Consider the following 16373-nt stretch of genomic DNA (forward strand, 5'->3'; position numbering starts at 1 on the left):
CATTAATATCTTGTTGTTTCCTTATGGCTGGTGCAAAAGAAAGCAGCTTTTGTTAATTGACAGACTTTTATTATGGGATTGGGATCAGCACCCAAAAAAGATTTCCCTTATTGCTTAGTGCCTTAGTAATCTCTGATTTAAACTTATTCAGTAAATAATGTATCCTCCAAAATGAAAGGAAGGCAATGTTAGAAAACTGTTCATTTAAAACGGTCACTAAACTGTATACAATGTATCTATGGACGGTGATGTTGTCATCTTGATTTATTTCTGGATTTATGTTTCTTTCAAACTTGTTAAGAGAAAAAGTTGTATCTTAATAACAACGCCGTTCTCTAAAACATTAGACAGTATACACTGTCTCATATATTACTTCAGCATCTCAATGATATTATAAATGCAAATGCTGCACAGTTTCCTAACTGATGTTGGGTACACCTGATATTAGATTTACATTTTCCCCAAGGGAGCTTCTCTTTTGTGTATGCAGTTTGCATCTCCAAAAGGAGATTTGTGAGAATGTTACAGCAACTTTATTTTTAATCCAGCCATTTAGATTTCCCTTTACCAGTTAGTAGATCATACTGTTTGCCCATGTTTATACTCTAGTAATTACCTTTTGCATGTTAATTACATAAACTCTATTTCCGTTTATGTACAAATTAAATCTAATCTTGACGTTATAAAAGGTATCTTCCACAACTACTAGTCCATTAGTGTATTATACAAGCATGTCTACTTGTTGTTGTTTTTCTAAAAAGGAAAAATGCATGTTATTGGGAACTAAATAGATATGGAGATACTGCACCAGTCCTAGCTGTGTCATGACAATAGCAAAATTGCGGCAGACAAATGTCTTCTAAGAGCACATAGAAGGAAAAACATTACTTGTCTTCCCACTTAATGACAGGGTGTACTTCTTGACTGTTAATGACAGGCTAATGTTAAGCTTATGTCACCAGAACACAGGCTTCAGGAGAACAGCATAGAAATTAAGCAAGGACATCGTTGATATGGTACTTCAATTCCCAACAGCAGCATTAAATCATAGTATCATTTTTCTCCTTTAAAAATGTTTTTTACAGTCTCTGACAAGTGTTTGTTAAATAAGAGTGTCAGTAATTCATACAAAGCTGGACATTTTGCTATGTAAATATGACCTAAATGGTTTTGTTGTTTTTGTTTTATCCAGCATTTATTTAAATGGTATGTTCTTACCAGACTGTAGCATATGGAGTAGTAATTGTTTGGTCATTTGCTTTATAGGAGATGTTTTACTTCAGTATATGGGAATTTCCAGGCGCTAACATAAGAATGTAATTAAATACATTTTAAATGTCTAAAAGTAATATTTAATTTAAATTTTCAATCTATTTCTGTGCCAGAGAAGCCCATGGAAAACAGCCTTTATGCTATTTCTACTTTACAGAGATAAGACATTTTTTACGTATTGGGGCGTAGAATTTTCACATCTGTGCCAAAGGATTGTTTCAGCTACATGTTGTAGTGAATTGTTTATCCGAAATATTGTTGTTGAAATGTGTTAATGGACTGTCCCTATTAAACGTGAAATGGCTCTGATTTGCAAAACTGCATTTCATTTAGTTTGGGTAAAAGATATGATACCATTGTGGAAGAATGGTGCTAAAAATAAATCTCTACTTTTGAAAATGCAGGGTACTGTAGTGAAGGTGTAATCTAGGTGAGGTGAAAGACTTTGTTATTGAAACTTAATGCTCAAATACTCCTGTCTCTTTTTAAAAGTCCCTCTGTTTGCAGGACAATTGCAGGTTGTCAGTGATATAAGTCACACCACCCATTGTAAATTTTACTGAGCATTTCCTTTAATTCAATCATATTAGACTTAGAAGCTGAAACATCTGGAATTCAGTTGGGTATACAACAAGGTGATTAATGATACTTTTCTAATGTACTTCATGATGGCCACCAAAAAATAATTATAATTGCACATTGTTAAAATTCCGTTTCTGTCTTTCCCAACTCTACATTAATAGATAAACTTTTAGGTTAAGCTAACAGTGAATTAATTTATGATGAGAATAATGTAGGTGTGTTTGAAGAGATGCAATGTCTATTTCCTGTCATCATGTTTGGTTAAAAAATAAAAGGTACAAAGTATGTACATTTAAACATTCAAAAAAACATTATTTTCTCTGACGAATTAACTGTCTCTCTATCTTTATATATGAGTTTGGTGAGACCTTGTTATGGATTGAGTTATCACTTCTTTGAGATTTATAGGTGTGAATTCTTAGTCTTCAGTTAACATAACTAAGGATAAGGCCTAGCCTAAGTGGGGTTGTGAACCTGTCTAGGAGTTCGGTCTGAGTAGACAAAGAGATTTTTCTGAGTATTGTTTTATGTAAGTTGCAAGAGGAGGGAGGGATAGCTCAGTGGTTTGAGCATTGGCCTGCTAAACCCAAGGTTGTGAATTCAATCCTTGAGGGGGCCATTTAGGGATCTGGGGCAAAAATCTGTCTGGGGATTGGTTCCCCTTTGAGCAGGGGGTTGAACTAGATGACCTCCTGAGGTCCCTTCCAACCCTGATATTCTATGAAAAGGATGCAGAACACCCAGAGACTGAGAACATGGAGAGAGGTAAAAAGCAAGGAAACCAAGCAATATATATGTGCACACACACCAGCAAATGAAAGAAGGTATCCCTACTACCAGCTGTAGTTATCCAGGCAGGACCATTACAAGTAGCTCTTTATAATATGACCATTGAACCTGCTCAGAATTATTATGTCTCACTTAGGGGTTAATTTGAAAGGTACTGTGCCATCACAGATAATGGAGATTTTCAAAGTACAGACATTACTTCATGCACCAGCTCTTTACCTTTCTCATAGCTTTGCAACTTTCTGTGACTTGGTTCTATTCAACAAATTTATTTATTAAGTGTGACCTCTCTGTTGTACAGGTCTGTCATAGGTTGTTTCTCCAATTTGAACATTAGAGTACAAATGTGGAGACCTGCATCCTTCTAAGCTTAAATCCTAGCTTAGATCTGGTAACACTGCCACCAGCCAGAATTTAGTGTCTGGCACACTCTCTGTTCCCCCAAACCTTTCCCGGGGGGAACCCAGATCCAGACTCCTGGGATCTTAACACAAAGGGAAATAAACCATTCCCCCTCCCAGACTTTTCCTTCCTTGGTCATCAGGGAAAACTACTTTGATTCAAACTCCTTGAATCTAAAACAAAGAGGGATTCACCTTCCCCCCTCTTCTTCCCCCACCCCCACCTATCCCTGGTGAGTCAGACTAATCCCCTGAGGTCTTAAACAAGGGGGAAAAAATCTATCAGGTTCTTAAAAGAAAAGCTTTTAATTAAAGAAAAAAAGAAAAGGTAAAATTTAGCTCTGTAAAATCCGGATGGAAGTTTACAGGGTACCGCTTATGAAACTAGAGAGCTAGCATCAGTACAAATACAGCAAACAGAGGTAAAACCCTTCCAGCAAAATATACATTTGCAATGAAGAAAACAACAAAAGACTAATCTGCCTTTTAGCTAATACTTACTATATGGTACATGAGAAACTGTTTTAGAAAGAGTGGAGAGCCGGGATGTACGTCTGGTCCCTCTTAGATTCAAGAGAGAACACCCGCCAAAACAAAGAACACAAACAAAGACTTCCCTCCACAGAGATTTGAAATTATCTTGTCCCTTGATTGGTCCTCTGGTCAGGTGTCCGTCAGGTTCACTGAGCTTGTTAACCCTTTACAGGTAAAAGAGACATTAACCCTTAACTATCTGTTTATGACAAGGTCGGTGTCTGAAAAGCCAAGAGCTGAGGTGTTCCATTGTTTGGGAGACTAGATTAAAATTTGCTAAATCCAGACTACAGAGATGAAGTTTTTTTCTGAAAGTGTAACTGAGTGAGGCAAAAAGGACAGCATCCTCAGTGAAAGTTATTTCAGCAATAAAATCCTGATAGATACTTCCAGCTAGACAGTAGTGGTCAAAATATGGGCTTATGATGAGGGGACCTATAAAGGGACTTTATTATTTGCTGGATTTGTTATTCATAAAAAAGGATTATTTCATTTTTAAAAAGATATATAAATTTCTGTTTTTTTTTAATTGTATTTTATGTGAATCTATTTTAGTGCAAAAAATTCAGAATCTTAAAACAAGAAATGTTCCACCTTGCTGCTTCAGATTATCTGATATAACACTTACTCTGTATGTGAGTATTTGCATATAGGCTGTGATTCAGTAAAACACTAAATGCATTTTAATCCATTCCTATTCAACAAAGGAATTAAGAAGGTGTTTGAATTCATGGGATTTGGGCACATGCTTAAAGTAAAACACATGCTGGTGTTCTTTCGTGAATTGGGGGCAGAGTACTATATGTCATCTTCTCTCTCTCTAGCAATGATGAATAATTGAAACCGCACAATTTAGATATTTTCCCTGCATTTTGTTAAATCTTGTTAACAGGGTAAGAAGCAGGAAGTTCCTCGGGAAGAACAGGGACCAACCACTAAGAATTTGGACTTTTGGGCCCAGCTCATTACTCTGATGGTTACCATAATTGATGAGGATAAAACCGCATACACCCCTGTCTTGAACCAGTAAGTACCCTCCTTTGGAGATTTGTATGAAAAATCAGGGATTTAATGAAAGGAAATGCACTGGACTTCAGCATTTTCAGTTTTGATGTGATTAGATTTGATTAAGTGGCAAAACCTGAAAGACAGTAGCTTCAAACTGCACTTGGTACACTTTTTAAAAAAACTGCTCTCTTTCCTCAAAAGCAGAATGTAAAAACAGTGAAGAAAATGACAACTAATCTCCTCCTCCTCCTCAGCTCAAAAATAGAAATGGATAGAAATAGACATGAGCTGAGGCCTTAAGGATATTCCCAAACCAAAAACCCTTGCATCAAAAACATCTTAAATTTCTGATCCTGCCAGCTGAGATGGAGCGTCATGGCCACGTGGAGCCCCCCTGTAATTGTCAGGGCCCTGCCTCCGTGGATCTGATTGTAGAATCAGGGCGGAGGGTTAGGAGAAACCAGGGTATTTACCTGTCGCTTCATTTCTAAACCCCAAGCTTTCCAGTCGTGTGTTCTTATGTGTCTGACAGTGGCGAGTAATTTCATTTTTCTCAAACATTTTTCTCCACAATTTTTGAGAGTACTAATTTTACATATTTTCTGGGGGGCAAGAAAGCACTTTGAATAGCACCAGTCAACTGTGTGATTGATGAGACATGACTTGATTGCCTCAATAGTGCCCTTGATTCACAGTGGAATTCCCCTGGGCTTCAGTGGGGGTCTGTGCAGTTTGTAGCCTCTAATGTGATTTAAGAGAAACACGCTCTTTAAGTGAATGCAAATCAGAAGAAAAACATGTTGTTCAATATTTAAATAGTAAATGTTCTTTTTCTGTTAGGTTCCAGACTAATTTAATACTTGTTTAACTAACTAACTAACTAACTAACAAGTAAATAGAGGATTCTTCCAGGTCTGTAAAGCTAATGTCATGCGCAGTACCTCATATAGCAGTAGCTGTCAGCAAAGGGAAATGGATGTTTTAATGAAAACGATCAGTGGACCCAAACCAAAACTCTGGATTGAAATATACCTGAGTTTTGGGAAATCAAGATCTATATCCAAACCTTGAATCTCTGGCCCATCTCTAAATAAGAGCTTTCTACTCGATTTGCAATTTACAGTATATATGGTGAGAGAATTCATCTAAGAATTCTGTTCTACAGTACAGAACTATCAGAAGACCCACTTCTTGTACTTTTAAGTATTTGATGCTGCGTAAAACTTTATGAGGCGTTATTCGGCTAGTTTCTAGGAATTAATACAGAACCTACTTTCTGTTCTCTGCATGTTGAATCTCATATGAAATGTTCTTCTCTGGCTGACTCTGCACTAGTGGATGAAGAATATCTGTTTAGTCCTTTGCAATACTAGTATCTAATTGAGAGCCAGGATCCCAGTTAAAAAAAAAAACCTATGTGGTTAGGAATCTTGTGCTTAGCGCCACACCAAATATACAAAGGAGATGGGCCCTGGGGTCGTACAATTTAAATAGAAAGACCAATTGGTATTCAGTTTTTTAACTTTTGAAATGAAATTATACAATATTTCTTTGTTTGGATTAATGTTTTATGGAAGAAGTGACATGATTAAAAAGTAGGCTGTAAAATGTAATTGATATTTGCTAGATAATGTTGTAGAGCCACATAACAGTGCCAGAGAAACTTATTGGATATACTTTCCATACTTTTTTCTGAGGGAAATTTCCAGGCTAATCTTATGAGAGACTAAGGAGCTGAATGCTTGTAGCTTAAAAGCTCTGTTGTGCTTCCCAAGAAGCAGTTTTAATAGTCAGGCACTGGGTTTGCCAACTGAGACTCCAAAGGGATATCTCTAACTGTTAGGAAAGGATTGGAATTTCTGATCTAATTTATGATTTCAATTATGGGTATAGTTATCATTAATAGTTAATACATGTTTATTTTGATATTCCTGTATTTACTTAAGTTCTGGCTCTTATAGTAATACCTCTGCCTGTTGTTTTGTTTCAATTTGGGTTCTGTTTTCATTTTCTAGATTTGAATATTTATATGTAGCCCTATATTAGTGTTAAACACTATGAAAACAGTGTAGCTTTTTATGTTTTCCCTTTACTTGTGGATCTGCTTTCTTCAAAACAATGGAGGGAAGAGCATATAAAGTGGCTGCATTTAAAAACTCACAATTGACTATTATAAGAGGGATCCGGACAGTTGACCTGTAAACCTGAGACATTTAAACATTCAAAATAAGTGTTAAGTGAATAAGTGGTGACAGTGAAACCTAATTTATTCTTCTCTCTATTGACAAGTTCCACCAAATAGCTTTGTATGAGTTAGGGATTAAAAACTGTCATGCAGGCGAGGAAGATGATCTTGGCAGCAGGGTTTCGGATGAACTGAAATTTTATAGTATTTCTGTGAAAGTGACAGAGAAATTGGCAAAATGATGGCCCAAGAGACAGAAATAATTGTAACAAGAGGAAACAAAATGAATCATATAGGGACTGTCATGGAGGTCTACTTGGCTCCCTGAGACAAGTGAAAATACATGACTGCTACATGAAACACTAAAATGCCTAAAGTAATATACAGTATGTTATGTGGTCAAATTGTCCCTGTTGAAAAATGTATTGCTGTCTAGGGGCCAAATTCTCTAGTCCTTACTTGAAGCAAACTCTTTTTTTCTTCAGTAGCTTAGAGGTAAATAAATAAACTTTGCTTCAATAAAGACCGCAGAAGTTGATCCTGGGTTATTATTTTTCATTGGTGGTGTTTGGTTATGCAGAGTGGAAGCCATTTGAAAAGTCAGAACATGTCAACAGTTCTCATGCTTATCTCATTTTCCGTATATGGAAAATGTTTGTGTGGGGAGCCAGGTGGAGGGGATTTTCCTCAGCTTACTGCTCTGTGTTCCAGAAAATGTTTGGATACAGGGAACATAGAGAACAATGCCCTGTAGCGGGGTGGTTACCCGCTCCAGCCCTGACAGGGTTGCAGGGCTGGGAGAACAGCCCAGGCTGAGTGGAAAGCAGGCTCAGCTGGGGCCACGCCCCAATTAGGGCCCAGCTGGCCCTATAAAGGCTTGAGCCAGGAGCTCAAGCAAACAGTCTCTCTCTGGCTATAGAGGGAGACAGGCTACCTGAGTGGAGCAGGGCTGTGGAAAGGCAGAGGAGCTGGGGAGCTCCAGCCTGGAAAGCCTCAGGCTACTGGGGGTTGCAGTGGGCAGCCCAGGGGTAGGCAAAGGCAGCAGGTCCAAACCCAGCCTTGCCAGTGATGAGTAGGCTGATACTGCAGTCTGCCCCAGGGTGTGGGGGCTAGACAGTGACTGGCAGTAGCTGTATACTGAGGTGGGGATAGTGGGTGGGGGTTCCCTGAGAGAGGAGACCCTAAGACTGAGGGGTTACTGCCAGAGGGCAGCACCCCAGATAACAAGGCACCGGGTCTGGGAGGGCCAGCGGTAAGGTGGATCACCAGCCTGCAGGGGGTGCTCCAGGATGCTGGAAGAGCTAATTCCTGGAGACGACCAGCAGGGGACGCCGCAGGGGTGAGTCCCACACGCTTACGTGCCCTCACAATTACAGAAAGCCCAAATCCCAGAATCATTCAGATATAGGAAATAAAAAGTACATTCAATGATGTGCAAGCAGCTAGAACACAGACTTCACAATGCATATAAGGGTGGCAGATATAGAACAAAAAATGACACCTAGATACTACGGTGATGGGGGACTTACAAAGGCATATAATAGTAGTGAACTGGAAGTGACTGGCCCATACTCAACTATGCAGTGTTGGGGATGATATGGCCCATTTAAGAGCCAATTAGAAGGGCACTCCCTATGCTTGCGGGAGCAGATTGAGGCTACAGCTGATTCTCTCAGGAGCAGCTCACTCAATAGAGGGTAGGGAATGGATAGGGAGTATGCCCTCTTACATGCTGTCTCTTCAATGGATTCCACAGAATACTGTTATGGTTGGTCCTGCTTTTGGATGCACTTACTGCTCCTGGTTCAAACTCCAGTAAGAAAATACTTTTCCTCCTTTTGCCTGAGCAGTTAGCCAAAATCCAGGGTTTTGCAGGGTAGCTTCCATTAGGATGAGAAATCAACAATACAAAATTGGTATATTCTTGCTGTAAGTGTGTTTGTTTACAAGAATGTACATAGTCTTGTTTTCCTGAACACAATAGAAACAAGCAGCAGCCAGCAGTTTCATTGCTCAGAAATTCCCAAATCTGCCACTCCAGTGAGCTCTGTACCCCGGAAACCCTGTTTCTCTGCTTCCTCTCAGGCCGGGTCACACTCGCAAATCCTTCTCCAGGCTTTTTCTGCCTCTAGCGCACTCAGCCTACAAGTGATATCTTAGCCCCTACATTTGCAACCAGCGAAAACCCCTCAGTGCACAGAGCTTAGCTCTGACCTTCCACATGGCCTAGTGCCTTGGGCATTCACCCCCTTAGCCCTCAGCTGCTCTTACTACGTAAAGGGGATTGATTGTTCCTTCTGTTGAGCCTGAAAGTGTGGCACACTCTTGGATTTAATGAGGTCTGTGATTGTCTTTGAATCTTTCAGCCTAACACTAGTCATACAAAGAAACCCTTGCAGTCTTATTTGCTTGTAGAGTTCCAAAGAAATTTCAGTCCACCAGCTTCAGACAGTGTGTCTCGTGAATCTGGTTCACCTTTCACTTACCTGCACTGAAGTCAATTTAGTTACACCAGCATTGAACTTGTGTAAAGGAAAGGAGAATCAGTCTCTACGTATATAAATCTTATTGTTTTGTATCATCTCAGATATTCGTAGAGTGAAATTCTTCACTGATGTTACCCCACTAACTTCAGTGCAGCTACGCCAGGAACTAATTTGACTTATGAACGTTCACATTTTAATTTAGAAAATACAGCATCAAACAGATTAATCCTCATGTCATATCCCTTACATTTTAGAAGTGTTTTTGTTTAGTTTTGGTTGATTTTTGCATGTGTGTGGTTTTTTTTGTCTATGTATTTCTGTATATCATGAAATTTGTTTTGAATTCCTTCTAACTTCTGGCCTTGAGCAGATGCAAATGCTAATAAATTAACGGTAAGGGTGGTTGTTCAGCAACTCTGACAAACAGGTCATGTGTTCATATTCTGAAAACAGAATATTTGTGTTTTCTATTTGTGGTCCCCCTGCAACATTTGATATCAAATATAAGAAACGCCAGAGCTATGTATAATGAAAATTGAAAGTTGTACCTATAGTTGTCAAATACTAATTTGAGCATAATGTAATGCCACAGAGAACTGTAATATTCCAAGGAATTTGTAGGAAGCAGCCTCCATTTATAAAATGCTATTTTTGGTGCCTAGTAGCATTTTTTACAGTGGACACGTGAGAAGCCTATGATCTTTTCTATCTTCAGGGCCTAAGGCAGGGGTGGGCAAAATATGGCCTGCGGGCCAGATCTGGCCCATCTAACATTTCTGTCCGGCACACCATGACTCCGGCACAGCAGGGCACTCAGGCAGGCTGCCTCCATGCATGGCCCCACACCACTTCCGGAAGCAGGCAGCTGCTGCTGGCATGTCTCTGCGCACCCCTGGCAGGGGGGTGGAAGTGGCTCTGTGCACTGCCCTTGCCTCCAGCACTGCCCCCACAGCTCCCATTGGCTGGGAACCGGCCAATGGGAGCTGTGGGGGCAGTGCTTGTGGGCGCAGGCAGTGCACAGAGACCCACTGCCTCCCTCCCCACAAGGGGCACGCAGAGATGTGCCAGCAGCAGCCGGCCGCAGCCACTTCTGGGAGCGGCGTCAAGCCACAGCATGCAGGCAGCCTGCCTGAACCCGGCTTTACTGCCGGCTGGGAGCCGCCTGGGGTAAGCGCCTCCCAGCCAGAGCCTGCACCTCGCATCCCCTCCTGCACTCCAACCCCCATCCCAGGTTAGAACCCCTTCCTGCACCCAAACTCCCTCCCAGCCAGAGCCCACACCCCTCACCCTCTCCTGCACTTCAACACTCTGCACCAGTCCGGAGCTCCCTCCTGCACCCAAACTCCCTCCCAGACCCCGCACTCCCTCCATTAATATAATAGACATGTGTGGCCCGTGACGACTTACCAAAATTCATGGAGTGGCCCCCCTGTGAAAATTATTGCCCACCCCGGCCTAGGTATGTAACCTTTCTGCCAGGTGGAGCCAGCAGCAGCCAGGGTCAAGTTCAATATCTAGGGGTTCCTTTCCACCGACCCAGTGCTGAACCAGCTTGAGTGCCCACCCAGTAACCTGGGAAATTTACATATCACCCTTGGGCGCCCCTTCCCCTCTCGCAAGCATGGAGCCTGAGTGTAGAAAAGAAACTTTTTATGAAAGGAGGGAAGTAACTTGGCATTAATTTGGGAAAAAACTGCAAACAAGGTTCGTAAACAAACCATGAATAAAAGACCCACCCCAAGTAGGTTGGGAAGCGTTCTTTTCCCCTCAGGTTCTTAAGTCTAGCAACCCAAAAGTCCCCTTTACATGCTCGACCCTTCTCTGCACCCCACTCACAGTTGTTGCAGACTAGAGTTCAGAGGTGCATCTGCAGAGTGCAGACCTAGAGTTCAGAAGTGCATCTGCAGAGCTCACCTCTCACCCTGAGTTGGGGGTAAAGCAGGAGGAAGGGGTAAGAGGCATCTTACTCGCTCGTCACATCTCTCTGCCACTGCCCTGCCAGCTGCCTGCTCGCTGTTCCCACCACCTCTTAAGGCTTGTCTACACTGGCACTTTACAGCACTGCAACTTTCTTGCTTAGGGGAGTGAAAAAATACCTGTCCTGAGCTCTGCAAGTTTCAGCACTGTAAAGCATCACTGTAGATAGTGCACCAGTGCTAGCCGAGGGCTGGTAGCGGTTCACTGCTCCAGGCCAATGGGAGCTGCTGGAAGCAGCGCGGGCCGAGGGATGTAGTAGCTGCTGCTTCCAGCAGCTCCCATTGACCTGGAGCAGCGAACTGCGGCCACTGGGAGCCGCGATCGGCTGAACCTGCAGACACAGCAGGTAAACAAACCGGCCCGGCCTTCCAGGGGCTTTCCCTGCACAAGCTGCAGAACAAGTTTGGGAACCACTGCCTTAGTGATTTTAGCTCTGTGCAGGAAACACAGTCCTATCACAACTGGTTTCCGCTCTGATTGAGCAATTAAAATAACAAAAGAGGTCCCTAATGAAACTTATTTAGCTCTATTCTTTGAACGGTGAGGGGGAACAGGTTAAACCACGCTAGGAAGGACTCTTGATGGTGTGCAGTCTGCTGACTGGCATTTCTGCTGCCACTCCTTTACTTTCACAGGGCTTGGACATTCGAGCCCTTGCTTTACCAAGGTTCTTTACACTGAAAGTGACTCTCTCCTTTGGCACAGGTTAAACACAGTCCTTCTTTTTTGTATTCCCACAATCACTACAAACATTGGTAACCATATTTCACTACCCCCGCATTCAGCACTAACATAATTTGTGACTCAACACCAGCCAAGTTGATTAAAATGAGCAAAACACCTCTCTATCAGCTGAATATCTAGCAAATCTAAGTAAAGCAGGAGCAAAATGTATTTACATAAACACACCCAGGGTCTCTTCCCCCTCTCCCCCACCCCCAAGCTGGCTGTCAGGGAAGCATTCATTCAGACCCTGCTTACAGGTATTAAGATTAGGATATAAAGATGACAGTTTAAAATATTACATGTACAAAATATTTCTGAAAGCAAAATAATCTGTAAAGATTATACAGTGTTGAATAGTGAAAAAGAGATTAAAAGCCCAATCCTCCTGTGCAGGTACACGTTGCTGCATTTCTTGTAAAATCATGATGTGTGCATTTTTGCACAAGTACAGTAGTTCAATTTATAAGCAATTGGCACAGAATATGTATTCCATGAAGTGAATATGTTAGTTTATGAAGGACTGAGTGGGATTTTTCTCCTATAAAAGCAGCAAAGAATCCTGTGGCACCTTATAGACTAACAGATGTTTTGCAGCATGAGCTTTCGTGGGTGAATACCCACTTCTTCGGATGCAAGCAGTGGAAATTTCCAGGGGCAGGTGTGTATATATAAGCAAGCAAGAAGCAGGCTAGAGATAACGAGGTTAGATCAATCAGGGAGGATGGGGCCCTGTTCCAGCAGCTGAGGTGTGAAAACCAAGGGAGGAGAAACTGGTTCTGTAATTGGCAAGCCATTCACAGTCTTTGTTTAGTCCTAAACTGATGGTGTTAAATTTGCAAATTTTGGCAGGATTGTGGCCTACTATGCTAAATACAGAAGCTTCACCAAAGGAAGAGAGTCTGGCAGCGGTTGCATTGTAGCGCTGCTTATGTAAATAAAACCTTCACCACAGTATTTGCAATCCCAGTGGGACATTTAGATAATGGAGGCACAGTGGCAAAGCTTTTACTAGCAGTTTTTTTCCCTTTTCTCCTATAAAATATGTTCAAGCAGTAGGGTGACCAGACAGCAAATGTGAAAAATCGAGACAGGGGTGGGGAGGTAATAGGACCCTATATAAGAAAAAGACCCAAAAATTGGGACTGTCCCTATAAAATCGGGACATCTGGTCACCCTATCAAGCAGTGTATTTGTGACCTATATACTCTGGATCAAATATGAAGGCTAATTTACCAAGCTGGAATTTCCCATTCTTGCTTACTTCCCATTTTTATCTGAATATTTAGTTATTATTTAGTGCATGTATTAGTACAAACTAGATCCCAGACCCTGCAGTGGATAGGACACAGAATTAGGATTAAGGAGACCTGCCTTCTACTCCAGGCTTCGTCACAGACTTGCTATGGGACCTTGGGCAAGTGACTTCCATTCTCTTCCTCTGTTTGCCTTCCAAGGCATCATCTGTCTTCCCTGTTCAGACTGTAAACTCAGGAGAGCAGTGATTGTTTCTTACTAAGTGTTTTTACAGCACCTATCACAATGAGCCCCTAATCTCACCCCATGCTATACTATAATACAAATAACGGATTATTTTTTAGTGTTGCATGTGAGTAACCTTAGACATCTGAATAGTCACACTGGAGTCAGTTGGACTACTCATGTATAAAATTACTCAAGTATGTAAATTTTGGCAGGATTGTGGCCTACTATGCTAAATACAGAAGCTTCACCAAAGGAAGAGAGTCTGGCAGCGGTTGCATTGTAGCGCTGCTTATGTAAATAAAACCTTCACCACAGTATTTGCAATCCCAGTGGGACATTTAGATAATGGAGGCACAGTGGCAAAGCTTTTACTAGCAGTTTTTTTTTCCCTTTTCTCCTTCAAATATTTAATGAACATATTTCAACAGAAAAACAGCCTACTAGAAAATACTGTTTTTAAATCAGTTGATTTTTTTCAGATTGCTGCGCATGCACTGTGGCCAAATAAAAGTTGTTTGTTTACATGTGGTTTTACATTTTAAAAATGTGATTTAAATTGTATATCATTCAAGGGCCCAGTCATGAAGTTCTTACTCAGACAAAATTCCCAGGACAAGTGAATGATCACTTAACAAGTGATGATTAATATGGTCTGCCTATTGTATTTAAAAATTGTCAGCTACTGTTAAACTTCCATGTACTTTACACAGAGACATATGATACAAGTGGAGGAAGAAAAGAGTAGTCATGTCTATGGGTTTCCTGTAACCACAGCTGCCTGCCAATCACAGGCTTTTTTTAAAGAGCCATTTGGTTTCTTTCTTGGTATGTTTTTTAAGCTTTGCAGTTTCTGGCAGGTGCCCAAAACAGGAAATAATCAAACGGGGACACTTTAAGCACTGGGAATGGGATCCAGTGGTGGTATTTTGGAAACAGAAATGAAAAGCCCCATTGAGCTCTGATCCTAACAAATTTTCATGCTTACAGGGTTATCTTGCACCTCTGACCCTGGCCTTTTTCAAGTGCTCCCCTTTCAAATAACAGGCTATCATGCCTTCACTCCTCTCTGGGTGCAATCCTGTAATTCTCCCATTCACAGCCGAGGTCCCCAGGCTACATTACCCTGTTTACCAACTGTGTTTCCTCAGCAGGTCCAACTTCATTAGCACCTGCAAGAGGCATTCTTTTGGAAGTTGTGACCAGTAGGTAAATGCAGTCAGGGGCGGCTCTAGGAATCCCGCCGCCCCAAGCAGGGCGGCGCGCCGCGGGGCGCGCTCTGGCGGTCACCGGTCCCGCGCCTCCGGGGGACCTCTTGCAGACGTGCCTGCGGAGGGTGCGCTGGTCCCGCGGCTCCGGTGGACCTCCCGCAGGCATGACTGCGGAAGGTCCGCCGGAGCCGCCTGCTGCCCTGCCGGCAAAATGCCGCCCCAAGCGCACTCTTGGCGTGCTGGGGTCTGGAGCCAGCCCTGAATACAGTGATTCAGAACAGCTTCTTCACAATGAAGTATTATTTATTTATCCATAGAAACATAGCATTCACAGAGCAAAGGGTTAAAACAACAAAAACCTTGCATATGTATGTCTTATTGAAAGCTTAACATTTCCTTTAAGGCTTAGGCAGGCCCAACTTATCCCAGGTACACTTGCTTTGGGGACTATCTGTTTTTCTGTGGACACTGCCTTTCAGTCTCTAAACTTAAGGAAGTGTGTCTTTTTAAAACCAGGCAGGCACCTTTATTCTCTGTGTCCCCAAGTTGGGGACCTCTTCACTTTTCCATCTATGTGGTGCACATCGCAGTGGGAGGAAGTAGACAATCCTAGAGAACAATCCAGTCATTGTATCATAAGTGTGGGTAGATGGCTGGCTACCTGAAATCACTGTGCTCCTTTCCTGGGGACATACGAGTAACTGCTGCAGGAAGTAAATCTCCTGATGCCATATGGCAGACTGTACAAATAAACAGAGGAAGACATAATCATCATAAAAATAATACAGATATCTCCCATGTTCTTCACATAGGCACTCTTGCCAATGGAATTAAATTGGACATTCTGTTAAAGATAATAATTTTCCAATTGTTTTTGGTTGCTCTAGTTCCAAAGTTTTGTGTCAGTGTAAATGCAGTCTCAGTGTCACTACAGGCCTGCTTGCCTTCATACCAACATTGTAAATGGTAGTATCACTGATACGGGTGGGATCCACTAAGTCAGCACCTAATGTTGACCAGACTAAAGTGTCTAGTGATATTTGTTACAATGGGCATTGAATTGGTTGATCTCCACTCCACTGAGGCTGTTTTCAGCACCTCATGGGCCTTATCTACTCTAAAATTTCCCACCAATGCTGCCATTGGTTTGTCTCCTCTAGTGCTAGCAACAATATAAATAAGGTGCCAGAGCTTTTAAGTACTGTGGATGAAATCCTGGCTCTACTGAAGTCAGTGGAAGTTTTGCCATTGACTTTAATAAGGCCAGAATTTCACTCTGTCCTGTAGACCTGCTCTGACTGGGGTTAGATGACATGGTGCAAAAAAATGCCTGTCTGAAGCTTTGTCAATACTAGAGCTCCCACCTTTTCTACCACCAATTAAGCTGAACCAGTGGTAGGAACAGTGGGAAATGTTTGGCCAAAAAGCCTATTTGTAGACATTCCCTGGGGGAAGTTTAGAGGGGGCAGCTCTATCTGACATCCAATATTAAACATAGCAGATAGATAAGTGACTTAAGGCATTAGCTAAGATCTTATTTAGTAATATTCACTCTTTTCTGAGAAATTTGTCTGTTGTACAATAAATGGAATGGGTAACTTGAAACTTTTAAAATGCACATTATCTGAACTCTCGTGTTTGTATGCAAAGTAAGTAAATGGTTGCTGTATTGGAACAGGAAACTGTCAGGTTATTTAGTTTTGATTTTTATTTAATATATGGA

General features: G+C 41.7%; 1 protein-coding gene across 1 annotated transcript in view; it reads left to right on the forward strand.

Annotated features, from left to right (window-relative positions):
• Window positions 1–16373, forward strand: part of UNC13C (unc-13 homolog C) — a 382852-nt gene that overhangs the window by 215534 nt on the left and 150945 nt on the right. The window contains exon 17 of the mRNA XM_039492380.1: window positions 4471–4604. Within this exon, the coding sequence (XP_039348314.1) occupies window positions 4471–4604 (134 nt within the window). The remainder of the gene's footprint in view (window positions 1–4470; window positions 4605–16373) is intronic.

This window comes from Mauremys reevesii, linkage group 10 (assembly GCF_016161935.1).
Source record: "Mauremys reevesii isolate NIE-2019 linkage group 10, ASM1616193v1, whole genome shotgun sequence".
NCBI classification, from domain to species: domain Eukaryota; kingdom Metazoa; phylum Chordata; order Testudines; family Geoemydidae; genus Mauremys; species Mauremys reevesii.